The sequence below is a fragment of the Marmota marmota genome, unplaced genomic scaffold (genome assembly GCF_001458135.2).
Source record: "Marmota marmota marmota unplaced genomic scaffold, marMar, whole genome shotgun sequence".
Classification (NCBI taxonomy): Eukaryota; Metazoa; Chordata; class Mammalia; order Rodentia; family Sciuridae; genus Marmota; species Marmota marmota.
This window is the reverse complement of record NW_025999998.1, coordinates 8,899,260-8,920,775: the sequence shown is the minus strand read 5'-3', so window position 1 is coordinate 8,920,775 and position 21,516 is coordinate 8,899,260. Positions and strand designations below refer to the sequence as shown.

Below are 21,516 nucleotides of genomic sequence, written 5' to 3'. Positions count from 1 at the left end.
GGATTTGAAATTGTGATCCTCTTGCCTCGGCCTCCGAAGCCACAGGGATTATAAGTATGCACCATCAGGCGTGGCTCTTATTATGACTTCAGTGAGAAAAGACACATGAAGCATTTTTCACAGGACCTGGCACATAGAAAGAGCTCCATAATATTGGCCCTTCATGTCATTTATATCTTTGTCCTTGTTAAAGTCTGAATTTTTTTAACAGTTTTTTTTTCACCAAGATCAAATTTCATAGTGATCAAGAACTCTGGAAAAAGTAGGTTAGTGGTAATCATTTCACGATGTATATGTATATCAAAACATCACACTGTACACCTTAAATATATACAGTTTTTATTTGTCAGTTATCATTCAACAAGACTGAAAAAATATATTTAAAAAGAAAAAGGAGAGATGCTGAGATACTTAAGCATATAACGTGATCAAGTATGTAAAACTCAAAGCCTGTATTAAGTTCACACTTACTTATTAAACTTGGGTTTTGGGTTTTTTTCCCTGACCAAGCATGTTTGGGGTATTTTATTTGCTTTTCTTAACTGTTATGCAAAACAGCAAGCCTTTCTATAACCTGACTTGATGCATCAAAGTGAGAAGCATAAGACTATCAACCCTGGTCCCCCCCAGTCTGACAGGTTCCTTCTGAAGCAACAGTGAAATGAATATATTCTACTTCTCTTCATTTGTGACCTCTTCTTTCTGGCCCTCAGAGCTGAAAATACTCCAATCATTTTTAATCGGTTTATTAAACATTAGGCAGCTTGCTGATTACTTTTAATCACATTCTGCAGATTTCTAGGCATTAATCTGACTTTTTTTATGAAAATTGCACATTTGTATTCTTGGGAATTTTTTTAATAAAGAAAAATAATAATAGGAAATAAGCAAGGCAGATTTTATGCATTAGGAGCATGATAAAGTAATACAGGTGTGTGATAAAACATGGACATATGAATTTCCTTTAACTGTTTTAAATTGGATTTTGTCCTGTTTCAACAGGAAATGGCCTTTTGATGGCCATAGAGTTGTGACCAATTGTCTATTAATTCTTCTCCTCCACCTATGTTGCGTCCTTTCATTTCTCAAGAGTAGTGGTTAGTGACAGTCAACCTGGGCCTGCTGTGAAATCTCAGCTTATTTAAGGCTAGCATTAGGGATAGCCATATAGGACCAAATTAAAATGTTTTACAAAGAAAACCAGAGGCTGTTGTTTAGCCGCTGTTTTTCCTAAATTGTTCATATGAAAGGAGGTGTGGTTAGGAGGCAGAAGAAATACTAGAGATACCATATATTGAAAAATTTTGAGTATGAACAGTTGGCAAGCCATTCCCTCTCTCAGATATGAAACTAAGTCCAGACAGTTTAGAAAACAGCCTAGCTTCTGCTATATATAACCTTTCAGGGTTCTCACTATCATATTGGTACCTTTAATAGTGAGGACCATGGTCTCCTCCAGTACCCCATCCCAGCCCTACCCTGTGAATCCAAGAAGGGGGGGGAAAGGTGTCCTGGTGCTTTAGGAGTGGCACCAGATCTGGTCTCAACAATCTTAGAATGGCACCTTCTCCCTATTCCTATTACCTGCTTGCTCTTCTTTATTCAGGTTGAATATGTGATCAAGTGTGACATGTCAGCTCTGCAGAAGATTCTGTATCGCCACATGCAAGCGAAGGGGATCCTCCTCACAGATGGTTCTGAGAAAGATAAGAAGGTACGCTGAGGAAGGAAGCTGGCATAGCTTGAGGTGCTGGGCAGTGTCTTCTCATGGCTGTGGAGTATTTCTGAGAAGCATCTCTGCTCATGCTGATTTGTTAAAAAAATTTACTGGGCATTTTTTGTAGCTATTGTTGCTGCCAAGAGAAATCTTCTAACCCCTAAACTATGTTGGGGCAGGAAGAAAGGAATATGTTCTTGTTACCAAAAGAGTTATCTCTACTCATGTCAATTCTGCAGAAAACACCTTCTGTCTCAGTGTTGGGTGGCATCTGAAAAGGTTTTGAAATCCAGATTTACTCCCTGGGCATCTGTTCTGTGCTCTGACTTCCAAAATCCTAGAGAGTAGATAGTCATTCAGCCATTAACTTAATGTAATACTTTAAGATATACTTTGCCTATAGGATAAGCTAATCATAAGATAGACATTATATCTAACTCAGAAGCAGCCATGTAACAACAGGAACTGTGGATCGCAAGGTGTGTATGTTATTGAGAAGACCTATGGTCTTTTTTCCTTTCTATAAGAAGCCTACCTAGCTTTTATTGTTTTGGTGTGTGTGTGTGTGTGTGTGTGTGTGTGTGTGTGTGTGTGTGTGAGAGAGAGAGAGAGAGAGAGAGAGAGAGAGAGAGAGAGAGATTTTGGACCTAACCTGGGATTTTGACACATTCTAGGCAAGTGCTCTACCACTGACTTACACTCCTAACCCTGAAGCCTAGCTTCTAAAAATTGGAAATATCTGATCAATTAATAATTAGTTCTATTCTTCTCTTTCCATTTGTTCTCAGGGGAAAGGAGGTGCAAAGACACTTATGAACACTATCATGCAGTTGAGAAAAATCTGCAATCACCCATATATGTTTCAGCACATTGAGGTAAGTTTGAGTCCTGTGTTTTGATTCTGTTTGTGCTAATCCTACTAGTGCTAGTTAAAAAAATAAAATCAAGCCAGATGTGGCGGTGCATGCTTACAATCCCAGCTGTTGAGGAGCCTGAGGCAGAAGAATGGCTAGTTGGAGGCCAGCCTGGGTAACTTCACAAGACCCCGTCTCAAAGTAAAATTTTAAAAAGACCTGGAGATAAAAAAAAAAAAGTCTAAAGAATCTATGTATAGAATTCAAAAGGGGATGATCTAATAGTTCTTCAGGCAGAATTAATAAATGTGAATTTCCTGGTTATGGATTCTCATTGGCACCTGAGCATCTGGAATTTTATAACCAAGAGTTCAAAGTATCGAGGAGTGGTGTAAGCAATGGCTCAGGTGTGGGTTTGAGTGAATTGCTGTGTTCCAGTGGGAGCTCTGAAATTAATGACAGCCACATCTAGTTTCTTCCAAAGGATGTCGTCAAAAATATCCAAATGATGTATTTGTAAATATTAAAGATAAAGGTGTTCTTTCAATATTTTCTTTGTGAAAGAAACTGGCTGTAGTTTGTTACTTGGATTGATATTTTTTCTGTCTTCTTTCTACTGTGATGATGATGTAAATTGATGCTTTTATTCTGATGCTCAGCTGTTTTTAGGGGAGAGGACATTGTCTGCCCTCTTCTCTACATGTGAACATGCTTCCAACACTGGTAGTGTTTCACTCTAGCAGGGACAATTGGCTGTAGCAGAAGAGGAGCTGCCATTGCCATATCCATTTTTTTAGTGTTGCTGAGGAATCACATGCTCCTGGGGGCATTGTTTGCCAGTCTAGGGTTTAGTTTCCACTGCAAATTGGGCAAGAGAGAGGAAAATCACTTCAGGACTCCAGTGTCTACACCGGTTCATTTAAAAACAATAAATAAAAGCTTCTAGAAAATTAAAACTTAATCACAGGATTTTTAAAAAGTGTTGGAATACTTTTAAATTTGAATATTCTTTTTTACTCCTTTATTTTTGGCAATCACACCTGATAGGTCAGAGTATTTATTCCCTACCCCTCCCTGTGCTAGAGTCCTATCTCAACTGTGCAGGGAAATTAGGAGAACTTCTCACCTGCTGTGTCCTTCAAGTCCTTAGGAGAGAGTGTCTGAGATGTACGAGAGAGGATCCATAGACATAAGGAAGAGGACCCACACATAGAGGAGAGTGTCCTTGGATAGGGAGGCTTCCGTGGACACAGGGGAGAGAATCATGGACATAGGATTCTTGTGGAGCACTTAGATTCATAGAGGATTACCCAGCACAGTTGAGACCAGACTCTAACATAGGGAGGGGGCATATTTATAGATTGAAGGGAAGTGACAATGGCAATAACAGGTTTTTTATTTTTTAGGCATGGTTAACATTTTATTTTATTTTATTTTATTTTTATGACAGTAAAATGACCTTGACATATAATACATTTGATTCAAATGTATGATATGGCAATAACAGTTTTAAAAACAATCTTACCAACCAGCCACATTTTTAGATATATAGATGAAGGAGAATTCAGTAGGCATTAGTGAGTTCATGTCTCAGGCCACTGTGTCCCTGTAACTTGGTAGAGAAAGTCACTCAAGCCTGCTTGATTTGTAATAAGAGGGGAACAATAGATTGTAGAGCCAGCAGATATGTGAACTTTTAAGTGAGAAAACAGGAAGCATCTTGGAAACTAATGTGTTAATCAGGCATAAGGTGTCAGTGAATTAGTGCTGGGTAGATATGGGGTTGGGGGTGTGGGGAAAGTCTTAATGATGAAAATGATGAGGGTCGTGTCAGGTTGACCTGTCACCTACTGTCCCATTTTTTCCTGAGAACAATTTTAAGGCATTTACTCTGATCTATAGAGGGCTTTGGGGACTTAGAAATTATGAAAATTAAGTGTCTTACTTCATTTCAGTTACCATAAAAAAATTAACCTTCAAAATGTGCTGGGCCATGTGGGGAAGGAAGGCAGATGACGTCTTCTGTCTTCAAGCTTCTGTCTGGAGTATTGGGAAGGACGAAGGGTCATAAAGGAGACCGAGCTTGGAGCAATGAGCCCCAGTGCCTGCCTGTTTATAAGTAGCTGTCAGTAAACAGATTTTGACTTGCAGTGTTTTTAACATAAAAAAAAAACAACAACTTTGAAGAGCTGATTTTTAGAAATAAGAGACCCACAGTCATTGGCTGATCTATTGGCAGTTATGGGTCTGAAGTATCCTGTGCATTTGCCATTGTTTTGTTTCCACACAGTCCTTTGTTGATGCCACATTATTTCAGAAGCCCGGTCTCGAGATTGGTCTCACTGCCTCTCTGGGAAACTTTGAAATGGAGATATGAAAGCAGCATTTTTAAAAAGATACGGATTACCCAACCTTATCATGGTCCACGGACACATACCATCTCTTTGGTTTTCCCAACCTGCTAGACAGGGATGGAGCCTAAGAATCTAGAAAGGAGTGGCCAGATCTGGAAGTGGAAGTGTGTCATCTGTATTGGCTTTGCCACAGGGCCCTGAGTGGCTGGAGCCTGCCAGGAATAATGAGCATATTTGAGACTAGAAACCAAAGGGAAAGATATGGTCCCCTTGGAGGAAAAGCTGGTGGCTAATGTAGAGGTGTGATGTATTTACCACTAGATGGTCTCTGTTTCCATAAAGCAGGAATGGAGAGAGCCCAGAGCAGAGTCAAATATTTCTTCCTCTGAATCTGGAGGGAGTTCAGTAACTAAGTTCTGTCTTCTAAAAGTGGAAGCTGAACACTGAGGGTAGAGTACATTTAGGGCCTTCACTGTAAAAACAAAAGCACCGGATTGGAGAGATGTTAGGATTTCACTCAGTTAAGAACTGCATTACATAATAGCCATTATTTTTATTGGTAACTGTTTTCACATTACATTTATGTTTCCCTATTAATCCTGACTTGCTTGTGTTGTGCTCTTCCTCCAACCTAGACTCTGATCTGAGCTCCTTGTGGGTGGGTCCCCAGAAACAAATGCCTGCTCCGTGCTGGGCTGGTTGATGCTCAGTGCCTGTTGCATTGGCGAGCTCACGTTCTCCTCTGGGAGTCCACTTAGAGCAGAACGAAAACCTGACCTCAAAGACACTGAGTTTCCAGTTCAGCCTACACTGAGTATTTGCTTGTTCATTGATTATTTTGTTGCCTTTGACTATAAGAGTCCATAGGGCATACTCATTAAAAGAGAAACCATTAGGTCAATAATATTAGTTCCATGGAACAGCACTTGCCTAGCACATGTGAGGCCTGGGTTTGATCCCTTGCACTGCAAAATAATAATAATAATAATAACAACAACAACAATAATATATTTAGATTTTAAAGTCATTTTCTTCTTTTCTCTCTTTTAAAGGAATCCTTTGCTGAACACCTGGGCTATTCAAATGGGGTCATCAATGGGTAAATCTTACATTTTTTTTCTTTGAAAATATAGTGTTATTGGTTCTACTTACACTACCATTTTCTATAGTATTTTTTTTCCTATTATGCAAATACATACTACCAGTGTCCTTGGTCCTCCTTGCTCCACCGTGGAGGGGCAGAAGTTGTTAACCAAAATGATATCAGCATTCTCTTTTACTTTACTGGCATAAATTACTACTTGCCTTGAGCAAGTGGTTATTCTAAGGACATAGATCTCATTTAATAGACTTAATAGTCTCCTAGTGTTCTAAAACGTTGCTGGAGCCTCCAAGGGTTGTCACTTCTAACTGAAAGTGTGGCTTGGGCTTGGAAGAAAATTTATCTTATTAAATTTCACGTTGATATTTAACATTCATGTGCATGAAAGGAAATGTCTCATCTGCTATAAATGTGTACGATTTTGCAGTCATTCACTCCAGAATGGTCTGTATAAGAGATTTTTCATTAGCAGTGGACATTGAAGGGAATCATCCTTGCAGCGACAGACAGATGAAGACTTCACTAATGGACAGCCTGTTTTGTTGGGTTTGCTCCAGAGATGATGTATTAGGATAGAGGGGTCCTTGCTGGATTCCAAGAACAGACAGGGCCACTGGGAGAATTTGGAACTGAAACCCATGCACAGTGACAACACTGGGGTCTCCTGCCTGTCCTTGCCGCTTTCCCCTGGAAGTTGTGGCCACTTCCACTCCTGCAGCTTGGACAGGGTTGCAGGGTGGAAACACGGCTAAGGGTGTGCGGCTCTGAGGGGCAGTGGTCTTTGAGGAATGAAAGCAGAAAGACATAGGTTTGAAAATATGACTGTTAAAAGTAGCATACTAAGGGCCTGGGGATCCTAATTAGAATAAGATGTATTTCATGTTTGTATAAATACATCATATTATCCTCTACTGTGTTGTAGAACTAAAAAGAACCAAAAAAGTAAATAAATAAAATAAATTAAAAAAAAAAAAACCAAAACAAAAGGCAGAATATCCAGTAATAGTATTGTAGACTGCATGTGCACTGGAGCTTTCCAAGCAGTATTAACCCTAAAATTAAGTTGTAATAGCATATAATACAGCCCTGTTGCTTAAAAAAAAAAAAAAAAGTTGTTTACTGTGGAGCAAAAAGGCCCTACTTTAGCTTTTCTCCATATCATGGCAACCTCTCTTGTCACTGTCCCTTCATATTTTTTACTTGCTCTGCAGCAGCGAGCCAGCACTCCTGTCCCTTTCCCAAGCCACTCTTATGCAGTGTCCATGATGATCTTGCAAAAAGACCAAACTGACCAAAAGTTAGACCAACTTCACTCCCCTGTTTAAAGCACATCGGTGGAGTGCGCAGAGCCCCGTGGCCAGTCCCTGTACCCACCTCCCTTCTTTGTACTGTCTCAGCACTTTCCCCTCACTTAGGTTTTACTCACCATTACTTTTTCCAGTTTCTCCGGCTGCTTTTCTGCTTAGGGCCTTTACATGTGTCTCACCTCTCCCTGGAATCTCCTCCTCTAAGCCTCCGGCCCCCATTGGTCACCTGCATGCCTTTTACCATCATTCAACTTTCAGCTAAAATGTTCTCTCCTCAGGGAGGTCACAGTGATTTGCAGACTTTTCTGTAAAGGATCAGATTGAAAAGATTTCCAGCTTTGTGGGCTATGAAGTCTCTGTCACCCTTACTCAGCTCAGCCAGTGTAGCACGAAAGCAACCAGACAAAATAAATGAGTGAGCGTGGCTGTGTGTTCTGATAAAACTTTATAAAAAGAGGCAGCAGGCTAGGGCCCACCCAGGTCTGCCAAACTCTTCTCTAATCTGAAGAAGGAGTCAAACATTGGGATGAGCCCTCTTATCATGACCCACTACTTTTCTTCATTGGACTAATCGTAGTTAATAATCACCCATTTTGTTTATCTCTGTACCCATGCCCAACATTGTGCTTGTTACATACTAGGTACTCAATAAGTATTTGAATTGATCACTGAGTGCCCTAAATTAACCTTTTTATGCATGTAATACATAAAGACTTAGAATTTAGAGGGAGAAAGCGAAAAGGCTAGGAACATGAAAGGGTTTCCTTTTCTTTCTAGAATCTACCGTCATACTTAGCAGGTACAATGTACCCTTTATGGGTTTCCTACGAATAGTATACTTTCTTTCTCCACTGAGTACTTTGTTTTAGAGCTGGTATTCATTCATTGGTTCCACATTTCCTTACTGAATGTTTATTACATACAAGACACTGGGAGAACAGCAAAAAGCTACTTGATCCTTCAAGAAGACAGCAGTAATACGGTCTTCTTGTTTTGCATTTTTGGGTTCAGGGCTGAGCTGTATCGGGCCTCAGGAAAGTTTGAGCTACTTGATCGTATTCTGCCCAAATTGAGAGCGACTAATCACCGCGTGCTGCTTTTCTGCCAGATGACGTCCCTCATGACCATCATGGAGGATTACTTTGCTTTTCGGAACTTCCTTTACCTGCGTCTTGATGGTGAGTGTGTGAGGCAGGAGACTCAGCATCCCTGCTTTCTGAAAATGAAGGGAGGAGGCACTTAGGTCCAGCCTTGGTCAAAACGCAGGAGGAGAATCAAAGTTTGTCTTTTTTTTTGTTTGTTTGTTTATTTTTTATGATACTGGGATTGAACCCATGTCCTTGCACATGGTAGGCTATATCCTGAGCCCAGGTACAAGTTTTCTAGGTAGCAGTTTTTACATTCTCTACCTTTCAATAAGCTTACATCATTGTGCAGTTGTTCTACATTCAAGCCAACACAAATGAATTCAGAGTCACTTATGAGTATTACAGTTACACTACATTTTAAAAATTTTCCTTGCTCTTAGGATCAAATGTTGCTTATGCATCATGTTGAAAATGCTGAAAATCCTTTACCTTTTCCTGAGAAGATATATTTTAAGGGAATAAAAGCTATGTCTCCCTTCTCTAGTATAGCAGTATAATGTTCATCTCCAGTTATATCTATCAGTAAATTCTCTTTTTTTCAAGAGAACATACCTACGTGTCACATTGTTAGGAGATTTGACTTCATTGTTCCCTGCATTTTTCAGACGAAATCAGCATTTAGTCTGATTTCAAAAGTAAAATTGAAATACCACATCATAAACATTAGTTAGCAAATATGAATGGGAAGAAAAGATGAAATTGGTAATGTTCCCTAAGTTACTTTTATGAATTTAATACTGACTATAACATTTTAGAGATTAAAGATGTTACAGTTTTCATACTGTGGCAGGTGAGAATGTGTTCAAAGAGTGGTGAGGAGGAAACAGAGCTAATTTACAGCCAGGATGCGTTTAATCCCTGGGTACAAAGATCACAGAACTGCTAATACCTGTTTTTTTTTTTAATCAAATGCAGTATTAATGTTATTGTTAAGTGAACAGGAAATTTAAAGTTTCTATTTGATTAGAAGGTTTTATTTGATTTTCAATCCAATATTTTGTCTCCCTTTTGCCATTAATTAAATATAATTGGAAATATACCAAACTGAAACTTCTCATACATTTTCTCATTTGAGTTTTTAGGTGAATTCTCTGTCTGGCCTACCTTTTGGAGTATTACTAATCTAACCATCTGGCAGACTTGATGATTTAAAAGCCCTTTTACCTCTCCCCTCCAAAGTCACTGAAAGCTGACGGATGGTTAAGTAAACATTAATTTTGAATTTATAGATTCAGACGTATCATCCACAGTCTGTCTCTTTTGGCAAGACTCCTGATTGTTTTCTCTTTGACTGGTTGCTCCCCACCAGCCTCTGTCCCAGTGTGGCAAAGTGTGGCACTCTTTCTTTCCACCTTTCGCTGTGCTCAGGGGAGGGTTTGATGTCCCCCTGGATTTATAGCCAGATGTCCTATATAAATATGTTTGCTACTTGTGGCCCTCCATTCGAACCTCACCTCTCAGAGGCCAGCAACCTGGGAATAACTGAATCTATCAAACTGGTAAGAAGTGATTTCCTTGAAACAATTCATTCTAATGTTTTCTTGCCAGTGTGAAAAATTCTGATAGTCTATTGGTTGCAGTCCTTGTTGTTGTTAGTAATAACTGTCCTGACAGCTGATGTTTATGGAGCATCGATGACACCTAGGTAATAGCAGATGCATGCTCTGCTTCATTGATTGATTTTTCTTCATCATTGATTTTCTCTACAATGAGTAGTGGATCCTTATTTATCACTATTCTTATGATTCCCATTTAACAGATGAGAAAACAAAGGTCAGATGGTGAAAACAGGGTTTAACTTGCATCTTTCTGATTCCAAATGAGCTCAGTTTTAGCATTCCCAGTAGATAAACCCCACCTTGGAAATAGTATTGGCTTACCGAATTGATAGCATTTTAAGAATGATTATGAACTTGTTTAAAATTATTAATTGGACTAATTGAAAATGACTAGGAATTGGAGACATAAGATAAATGAGCCACTTGCTGTTCAGACATCAGAGCTCTTATCATTCATTGAGTTGAAAGAGACAAGTAAGTTGCGTAGTGCTACAGATGGATGGAGATGGCTGCACAGGCTTCTTCCACTAGAAACAGCAGCCATTCATTTTGGGAGCAGAGGGTTGTTGGAGAATCGATCAATACACACAGATAAATTATTATACACCCTTCCAACTGCACACACCCACACACATACTCCATCACCAATTAGTAAAATGTCTTCAGATTTTCTTTGCTGAATTTGATATCTCAGATTGTGACTTCAGGAAAAAAAAAATCACTTGTTGACAGCTCAGCAAGGATTTTCTGCAAAGATTACGGTTGTATGAATAGGCTTAGCTACTATTTCGTTCCTGTTTTTGTTTTCATTGGAAATGATTTTTGAGAGAGAGGTAGTGATACAGTTTTATCTCAGAAGATGAAATTTTCAAGAGCAGCTGAAACTCAGTTAAAATTAGTAATCGTGAAAGTCTCTTAGTGTGTTCCTTCTGGCAAATTCCGTAATTTTCTAAACAGTTGCCCTTGCTATTAATCATATTCTTATAATTGGATATGTTCTACATCAGTCTAAAAGACCATGAAACTGATGCTAGTGCTGAGCAGGGTAAATTCTGTGCACCTGCAAGGAGGATTTGCCTTTGAATCTTTCTGAACAATATTGAAAAGATTGCAGATGATCAGTAAAGATCCTGACTTGAGGATCTTTAATAGAAATGAAAATCTAGCAGGACACAGTGGTGCACACCTATGATCCCAGCTACTTGGAAGGTTGAGGCAGGAGGATCAAAAGTTTGAGGCCATCCTCAGCAATTTAGTGAGACCCTGTCTGAAAAAAGAAAAAAAAAACAAGACCAAGAATGTGACTCAGTGACAAAGCCCACCTGATTCTGAACCTTATAATAAGAAATGCTATAGCTTTGCATAAAAAGCGTTTGAATCTTTTCTTGTTTGTTTTTATAACTTGTCAAGTTTCCAGCTATTTACACAGTTTAAATACACACCAGATATATAGTGAATCTGTTTGCCTGAGGTATCTGGCATAGAGCCTGAGAACTCCATGACTAAGTAATTTTGACACTCTTTTTGTTTTTCAATGCTTTGTTTTGCATTTAAAAAATCATTTTGTCCCAAGTAGGCCTATTCCCCAATTAGTTTTATTTATATCTTCTTAACTTACTAGGTCCCAAGTTTATATTCTGCAAATATCTCAATGAGATTGACACAGCTTCATTAAAATAGATTAGAAATCATAATCTAGAACTTATGGTGTGATTTATTATCATTAATAATATATCATTAATGCATATTATCACTATTCACTTATTACTTTCCTCAAAACACTATGACTCTAAAAACAAATATTTATTTTAGAGTTACCATAAGTGATATTTGTTGCTCAATTTAAGTTTTTTAAGTGTTCCATAAATAGGATGATGGGACATAATGGGTTAATACATTAACAGATATTTTTCAGTTGATTAAAACTGTTGAACTTCTACCCTCAGAGTAGATAGATGCACAGTTTTTATATCCTGCTGTCAGAAAACAGATGTCATTACCTCTGGGAGCCCCATTCTTTCCCCTTTTTTTACTTTTGGTTTCTTTGGCTTTTTCTTCAGTTTAAGGCTGAGAGTAAATATGGGAACCATTAATCCATGTAATTAAAAAAATTATTGTAACTGGAAAGGCCTTAGAGAGAAGCTTGCACGGCAAAACAGAACATGTCTTCCTCCAGCATCATGAACAAATGGTTCCCATGGTCTCAGACAGCCAATTCTGAAAATAAAAGGGTTCCACATGTTCAAAACCTCACTCAGCAGAGCAGGTTAATGCTCCTCCCCCAAATCTAAATTCCTACCATTCATCCTGGAGGATTTGACCAGCTTCACCAAACAAGAGATCTAATTTAGGAAGTACACTGAGTCTAAAGAACTTTGCTTCATTAAATGGGGAGCAACCTCAAACTCCTTCTTTCTAATCCCCATTTGCTGTGTGTGGGGAATTGATTTTCTTCCCTTCTCAGGAGGGTACTTATTATTTTTACTGGATGTGAAAAACAGATCCCCCACATTTGGGAACTTGACCCTCATAAGTAACTTGATTCCTTTAGCTAGTCACTTAAATGTTTTAAACCTGCAAAATAAATTGCTGGTATGTTTTCACCCTTAAAAAAAAGAACAACATGTAAAAATAATATTTGTATAGCAGCCAGTCAGCGAGTATCATATAACATATAACATGCATATGTATTTCCCATCAGCCTAAAGCCCCTTTCAGAACCCAGCCTCTGCACTCCCTGGTGAAATGCATTCAGATGGGGTGCTGGTTGCTTTGTATTTTTGTTTTCATTTTCCATTCCACAATGTATTTCATGAAAAGGCTGGATAAATACATTACAGATGGATAGTATGTGAATGACTGGCCACTTTGGAACACAAATGTGCCCTGAAGTGAGCTCCACATCCTGAGATTGGGGTTCTCTGCTCATGCACTATCCACACTCCATGGTGTGAACCACCGCAAGGGTGTACCATGTTTGATTGGTTTTAGCGTGGCATCCTTTAAACCTAATAGAGCAGAATGTTAACCTGAGATACAGACTAGGGCTTACATTTTTAAAAATATAAATGTTATTGTGGCTTCAGATAACAAACATTTCATTCATATTTTATGTCTTTCACATAGCATACCTAATAGCGAGCTAAACAGCAAAGTAGTAGAAATCAACTTTCCTTTTGTTTTTATTCTCTTGGCATAACTAAGTGTCCTTGCTTTAATGCCTGTGAGCAAAGTTGCTTTAAGCCATTGTAATAACCATTTTAGGCACATGTGTGTTTGTGGGTGGGTTTTTCTATTATTATTATTTGGTATTTTACAACCCAGAAATAAATCCAGGAAATGTTTCCATTAAGTCTTAGATTAGAGTAAGAATGTTGTAGAATTTGTTAAGCTGCAAGGGTGCCCAGTCAGAAATGTTTAAACAATCTTTCCTTTTTTATTTTTTTAATTGCAAAATATTCAGAGTTCCTTTCAAAAGTATAAAAACCCTGGTGATTACCTCACCAACTTGTAGAAGTCTGGATAAATGTCTCAAGGAAGCAGGCCTTTTTGTCTAGTTCTCTGCCATTTTCAGACAGGAGTTAATTGGCAAATTTATTTTTCTTATCCCCTCAGGCACCACCAAGTCTGAAGATCGTGCTGCTTTGCTGAAGAAATTCAATGAACCTGGGTCCCAGTATTTCATTTTCTTGCTGAGCACACGCGCTGGAGGCCTGGGCTTAAATCTTCAGGCAGCTGATACGGTGGTCATCTTTGACAGCGACTGGAATCCTCATCAGGTGGGCAGATCTGACTCAGGAGCCCAGGCCTCTCTCTGGAGAGAAGCTGAAAGATTATCAGTTTCATCATTCACATTTATGGGACAGAGCAAATTTCTAAACGACTAGGCCATTTCTCCAAAGGAGAAATAGCCCAGCCAATTATTATAGCTCTTTCCTTATCTCCCCCGGAGCATAGATATTGGGTTGTCATACACAGGCCTTTGAAGAGCTCAAGATTGGGTTGGAAAAACTGAGTTCCTGCTAAATTTTAATCCCATCTCCCGGGATTGCCATTTGAGCAAATTACATCTGGTCAAGGATAAATCAAAAATGTTCCACTATACTCAGTAGTAGAATGTGAGCTTAGCATGCAAGAGGTCCTGATTTTGCTTTCCAGCACCAAAAAAAAAAAAAAACTCAATAATAGCAACTCACACCACATTTACTCTGTGCCAACCCCCCTTCATGTGCATTGCCTCGCTCAGTTTTCTAAACTACCCTACAGTATAGTTAACATTAGTATTTGCATCTTTTACAGTCAAGGAAGCTGAGTTCCAGGCAAGTTAAGTAACTTCCTCAAGGCCAATTAGTATATGATAATTAATCTTCTATTTTGTGTATTTTGTTTAAAATATCATCATGGAAAAAATATCCTATGAGCGAAGTGTGGTGGTGCATGCCCTTGATCCCAGTGACTCAGGAGGCTGAGGAAGAAGGATCACAAGTTCAAGGCCAGCCTGGGAAACTTATACCTGTCTCCAAATAAAAGACAAAGAAGACTGGGGATGTAGTTAAGCACCCCTGAATTTAGTACCCAATACCAAACATCTGTGTGTGTGTGTGTGTGTGTGTGTAGTATATATAGTGTGTGTATAGTATATATATAGTGTGTGTGTATATGTGAATATATATTTTCATATTCTTTGGAACATCTGTCATTGTAAATTCTTTTTACCAGGTAAGTTTGGAGTTATCTTTTTAAAGAAGTATTTAGATGGATTTTAAAAAATACATATTGAATGCATCCTTTGTGATGCTGGATTCCGACATTGCCATGGGAGGTGATGTATCTGCCTGTAAGATCATGGACATAATGAAAATGCAGCCGTTGCATAGGAATTCTACAACTTGTACATCCACCTCACCCAGGTTCCTTAGGAGGAGCTGTGCCTCCTCTCCAGTATCACTGACCATCTCACTGGCTTCTCTGAAGGTTGAGCAAAAAGACTTAGAGCATTTGTTTTGGGCAAGAAGTAGAGTTCAGGATGCATTTTAAGAATATGCCTACTTCCTGTTTCCTACTGCCCCACCCCCAAGTTTCCTATTCAGTGCTCTAGGTGCTTCCTTGTAAAGCTCCTGGGAGGTGCTGAGAGGCTCACACACCTTCTTGCGTTGGGCACTGCACATGCTCCCCAGTCATTCTCTGTAGATGAAAAAATTCACATAGAATGACCACTGCAATGTTCTGACCTTGAAAAGCATGGGGAGCCACCAGCACAGTCTGTTAGTTCCAAGTCTTCAGGAAGCATGTTATATGTATTTTGATATTCCACGTTGCATCCCAGAGCGCAGGTAGAATTCACATTCACGTGAGAGATCTGCAGTTTCCCTCTTTACAATTTTGCATTCAGTATTTGTTCTGTAAGCACAGGTGCAGTTCCTGTCATGTGGTCCCTAGGGAAAAGGAATATGTGATCCCTTTGCTCCAGGAGTTTCATTCTGCTTGGACATTTAGATTACTCCACTTGCTGGTACCTTTGCCTTTATTGCTGACCATCTGAAGATGAATGGAGAGTTTGCTGTCTTTTGTCTTTGATCTGATTTTCTCAGATCTTCATCTTCACTGGCACAGTGTCAAATCTAAGGGCCAAAGGAAATCTCTCTTTCTGGAAATGCTGATTTCCCATGGAAAAGAATGCTGAGACATCTGTGCCCTCTTCTGCTCCCTCCCTCCTCACATCTTTCCTTCTGTGTTGCAAACTTTGAGGGCACAACTTTTCTGACCAGTAGCTAAAGGGAGACCTCCAGAACCAAATTAAATTGCCTGGGGACTTGAAGTGTTCTCTTGTAACTACAAGTGAGCTAAAATTTTGGCAGCAAAAAAAAGACCCCCAATTTTTTCTGTCCTAATTGACCATGAGTTCCTCGAACTGAGCACCTCTGCCAGTTTTTGCATCTACCATAGGTGGGTTCACTTCCACCTGATTCAATAATCTAGGCTGACCCAATTTTGCCTGTTTGTCGTTCAGACATGGCCATTAGGTTGGGCAAACTTTTGTTTTCAGAAATGAGTGATCTCAGAGTGATCTGGATGAGTACTGAGCTTTCACTGAAAATATAAGAGAACTAACTTTTTATTAAGCTACAACTCTTCCAGAAACTGCTAGGCACTCTGAACACCTTCTTCCAGGTAATACTTTGCACCTAAAGAAACTAGATTGCTCAAGAGCACAGAGCCCCCGAGCCCCTGCTAATACATGTTTCACAGCCCCAAAATGAACACAGTGGAGTTTTTTTTTTTTTAAACCACCCTGGTTTCAGCATGCATGACATTTCTGTAAGTTTTCTCTATTGCACTGAATCAAAATTAAGGCAAAGAGAGGAAATGGGGTTTAACAAATTGAAGATAAAGAGGCCTACCTAGAAGCAAAGGTAGAACTCATGAATGTAGAATTAGCAATAAAACTGCTCAGAGTTGCTCATTTTCACACTATTGATTAGAAACAGGTTGATTTTTTTTAACCCATGGAGCTGGAATAATGTGGCTGCTTCAGAAAAGTTAGCCACTCAGCTTCCTTGAGGCCCTCTTCTGAACTGTGCTTTTGTGTTCAAGTATCATCATTCTGCATCAGGGTGATGAAGTTTCAGACCACTGATTCAGATGCACAAGTATTGAACAATCCATTCAATAATTACAGCACTCAATTCTTTGTTACAATATCCTCCACCCCATTTTTGGCCAAGGAACTCATAGGCTCACTTGCATGTTAGTTCTTTTGTGGTTTTAATGAACATCTTTAAGATCAGGGATCAACAAATTATGACTCAAGGTCAAAGTCTGGCCTGCCACCTGTTTTTGTGCAACCCCAAATTAGAGAATGGTTTTTTCACATTTTTAGGTATCAATGTAAAATGGTTGGGCAGGGACAGTAGCCTTTGGCAAGAACAGTTGCACCATTTTTGCTCCTAGCCCAGAGAGCCTAGAATCTTTAGTCTTCGGCTCATTACAAAAATGTTTGCTGACCCTTGTTCTAGGAAGTGGTGAAAGGGTTGATGACACAGTGCTTGTCATTTGGCTGCTGCTTAACTGTTTGTGCTAAAGATGTGTTGAGACAGGGACAATTGGAGAAGGGTGTTCAGGGTCCCCCTGCCCACCACCATCACCTTTGTGTTTTAATTACCTACCTCATTCTCCTCTTTAGAAAATAATTGGGATGGGTTTCGATTAGGTTCGTGGTTCAGCACTATGATAGTTGCATTAACTTAAGGCAAAAATTTGTCCTCAGAAGATATTTATATATTAGTCATTTAATTTCAAAGGTCCCTGAAACAAAAACAAATCTCCCAGGCAGACTTTATTCTGCTGCTTCCTTAGGCTACGCAGATGACCAAAAAGCTCAGCTGGTCAAGAAGAGAGGCTTACAGCTGTTACGTGTTAGCTCTGCAAAGCACGGTGCAAGAAAGTGGAAAATGGGGAATAACCTTTGCCCTAAAAATATATATACAATCTGATGAGGGACAAGTGTCTACAAGTAACTAGTATCAGCCCAGAGACCATCACCTGGACCACAGTGAATAAACAGGACATGTTTTTATTGAGTAGCTGTAAAATTAGGTAACTACCTCATAGGCTTATAAAGGTTTTTATTTAAAGATTTCAATAATGCCTTTTTCTTATAAGATTAACATGCTTCAAGTAAAAAAAAAATGTTAAACCATGTATAAGCAAAATGAACAAGATTAAACAACAGCTATGATTTTAATACTCGGCAATAGGAACATTGTTGGCATGTTGGTTTTTGTCCTTTTTCTTGTTTAGATAAAAATGCATATGAGGTCATAATGTACAAACTCACTTATAACTTACAATTTGCACTGATAGCTTTGTGTAGTTAAATTTTCTACAGGATAATTTTTTTATGTTACTATGTTGGTATATATGCACAGTAGAATACCATAATTTTTTAAATCAATATGTTATTGTAGAATGTTTACTTTTTAAAACCATGATAAATAATAACTAATGCTGAGAAGATACATTTTTATTTATAAATCTTTATGCATATTCATGGTGGTTTCTTTAGGACAAATTTTCAGGAGCGCAATTTCTGAAACCAAGCCATACTCAATTTTAACATCTTAGTACATTATGCCAAATTTCTATCCCCAAAAGCTCATCAGTTTACTGAGTCCCTAGCAGTCCTTCTCATTTTCTAAACTAAAGACTAAGCCTTCAATAAAGTTAGGTCCCAGGAAGTTGGCTAGCTGAGCAATCATTATATATAATGTACATATGCATGCATGTAAATAATAAATGGCGAAAAACAATATTCTGAGACATGGATTTCAAAACCTGAGGTGTTATTTTCTGGTTGGATTGGTTGATTTAAATCAAACTTCCTCAACTAGGAATGACCTCAGATTTTTCTGAAGAAAGTAGCTTGTGTATTTTAAAAATGTAAGCAAAACCTTACCCTAGAAAAGGTGGATTAAATAGTGCCCACTTATTTCCCTCTTATGTAGGGGCTTGTTGGCAGGGCTAATTCAGGCACCTCTGTCCTCACAGTGTATTGTTCTTGCAAACAGGATCTGCAAGCTCAAGACCGAGCTCACCGCATTGGTCAACAAAATGAGGTCCGAGTGCTGAGACTTTGTACGGTGAACAGTGTGGAGGAGAAGATTCTTGCAGCTGCAAAATACAAACTGAATGTGGATCAGAAAGTTATCCAGGCGGGCATGTTTGATCAAAAGTCTTCGAGCCACGAGCGGAGGGCGTTCCTGCAGGCCATATTGGAGCATGAAGAAGAAAATGAGGTATTAGAAGAAGCCAAGTTTATGAAATCAAACAGTGACCTTTTGTCTCTGAAGGACTAAGAATAACCCCTTTGTTCTTTAAAGAATTTCTCAAGCTGGACTTAATTAAAATGAATAAATTAGCTGCTGTCTTATATCCCAAGCACAGTAAACCTCTGAAAGTTATCCAAATGAATGTCTTGCAAGCTATTGCCAGAGGGCCCAAAAGGCCACCATCAAGCACAGTCTTGTGTACTAAATGCTGCCTCCTGTAGGGCAAATGCCATACTGCAGGTAGGGCTCTTGGCAGGTACAAACTCAGCCAGATGAGACCTGGAAGTGTGTCCTACCTTGCCTTTTCTTCTTTTGCCCTCCAGAGCCTTTGGTCTCTGTGGCCTTTTGGTCAGTGATGACAGCACTTCAACATGTTTGTAGGACAAACCTTCACAGACATCTAGACTAGCTCATTTAGTTCAAGTTTGACCTTAACCTCCCCTTAAAATTTTTTCTAAGAGCTGACCCAAGGCTGAGAAAAATACTGGTTTAAAAAAATCTTTTTTATTTGCCAAGATTGTACAAAGAATGTGATGATTACATTTCTTTTAGGGAATCTTTTGGTGTCCATTTGTATATTTTACAGATTGCCAATTTTAGTCATTTTTTTACTGAATATTCATTCTGGTGCTGGGGATATAGCTCAGCAGTACAAGGCTTGCCTACCATTTACAAGGTCCTGAGTTCAATTCCCAGCACCACAAAAAGAAAAAAAAATCTAAAATGAATTTGAAATAGATTTAAAAACATATTTATAAGGTCTAGAAAACTATAAAATACCACCACCAGTCCTTACCCTAAAATTGGCTGGGGATGGACAAATTTGGTTTTGTGTGCCCACACTTATAAACAGAAGCATAGTTTACCTTATATATTCACATGGAATACCATCTTCAACACATATATTTAGATATAATCTCATTTTGCCTTAAGTAGGATATGTATTTTTGAAGTCTTCTATAAATTAAAAACCAAATTCTTTTAAAAGGCTCACATACTTTTTTGTTTCTGAAATGAATTCAAATGTGAAGTAGATCTTTATATCTCAAGGAATCCTGAAATGAATTCTTTGCAAATTGGAAAGCACTTTGCTATTATGCCTCCTAAGTTTGTTGGCCTTATATATTTGATTAGTTAATCTATTGGGTTTCATAAAAATGATGAAAAATACATACATGTATACTCTTGACAGGTCCAGAATTTTTATCTCAAATCATTCACCGTTTCTGATTCTTGAATTTGAATATTCGAGGCAGACTTGGAGTCAGTTTGTCAGGTGAATTTTTGTCGTTTACACATTTGGCCATTTCAAAAAACCACAGTGATGAGTAACGTATACTGTCACAGGGCTCCTGTGAGCAGAGGTGGTACTCAGCCAGAGATCTCGACTGCATTTTTGCTCATTTGTTTTTTGTAGGCCTTGTGAAAAATAGTCCCTGACCTGGGTGGAGTTTTCCAGCCTTCCTGAGCCAAAAGGAGATGTTGATCTCTCCCAGGCACTAGGCTAGCCAGGTGGGGCCTTCAGTGAATCCCTGCCAGCTGCTTCTAGCTGTAAGCAGCCCCGCTGGGGCTCCACATGCCTTCCAGGCCACCAGTGTATTGGACAAATGTTATCACATTCAGGATAGCCTGTGTCCTGATGTTAAGTCAGGGGGGATACAGATAGACCACAGTCAAAGTCCCTGGTCCTGATTATCCAAGGCAGCATGGATTGGCACCACTTCAGTTGGTGCACCAGGAAGTACTAGGGCACAGAGAGCCCAGGAAAATGCATTACCAACTTCCCAGCCGTTCAGTTCTCCGGGAACTCAGGTCACAGGGGGCAGCTTTCCTACCAGTTCACAGGAGAATCTTTTCATCTTTGGCCTGGGGACAACAAAGCCTCATTGTGTAGGATGTGAGAGGATAACATGGAGTTCTATCTAAAGGCAGTAGGCAATGGAGGACATCTGCTTTTGGAGGAAGCATTCACCAGATATTTTGTACCAGGAGGTCTGAGCCCACTCTCCACCTAATCTGTGTCTTCATCAGATGAAATGTAATATTTAGACAGATTGACTTTAATCAATCTGGAGGTGAACTAGAATAGCAGGTTTTTTTCAGCAGTAATTATTATTTCAAATCATAGGTTTTTCATTATTGAATTGCACTCATTTCTAACACTTATTAAGTTCCTACAGTGCATAAGATGTTATCTTGGGAACTGACGTCGTCATCTGATTTAAGCTGCTAGTTCACTCATATTCTTTTTGTGAAACAGTTGCCTCATTTTAAACATATGATTTGTGTAATTGGATGTTTGAAGTTCTGTGTTTTCCTCTTTCTTCCCTCTGCTGATATACTGAAATTCCCCATTTGATTTTTAACAAGCCCACTCAGCATATGATGGAAATTATTTTGGAAAATAAGTTCTATAGTATATGCCCAGTTTTTAGAATCATTTGTTAAAAGTGTGGAAGTCATAGCATAACATTTCTGGAACACTTGAGAACTGTTGGTTTCTGAGGAATTAGCAGATAGATAATAGGCCCCAGTTTAACATAATATAAAGTAAAAAGCTTTAGCCCGTATGTAATTGCTTTCTGTACTTCATGTAACTTTTTTTAATTGTCTCTTTTGGAGGGTTTGTTAATGATAGCTTTTGAAT

The 21,516-nt window shown here is 38.9% G+C and overlaps 1 protein-coding gene across 8 annotated transcripts in view; it reads left to right on the top strand.

Annotated features, from left to right (window-relative positions):
• The window catches only part of Smarca2 (SWI/SNF related, matrix associated, actin dependent regulator of chromatin, subfamily a, member 2), a 171,675-nt gene that overhangs the window by 86,265 nt on the left and 63,894 nt on the right, over window positions 1-21,516 (top strand). For all 8 annotated transcript variants that reach the window (XM_015492887.2, XM_015492884.2, XM_015492889.2 and 5 more), the window contains 6 exons: window positions 1,607-1,714; window positions 2,506-2,592; window positions 5,978-6,024; window positions 8,346-8,512; window positions 13,657-13,820; window positions 18,609-18,836. In XM_015492887.2, the coding sequence (XP_015348373.1) occupies window positions 1,607-1,714; window positions 2,506-2,592; window positions 5,978-6,024; window positions 8,346-8,512; window positions 13,657-13,820; window positions 18,609-18,836 (801 nt within the window). The remainder of the gene's footprint in view (window positions 1-1,606; window positions 1,715-2,505; window positions 2,593-5,977; window positions 6,025-8,345; window positions 8,513-13,656; window positions 13,821-18,608; window positions 18,837-21,516) is intronic.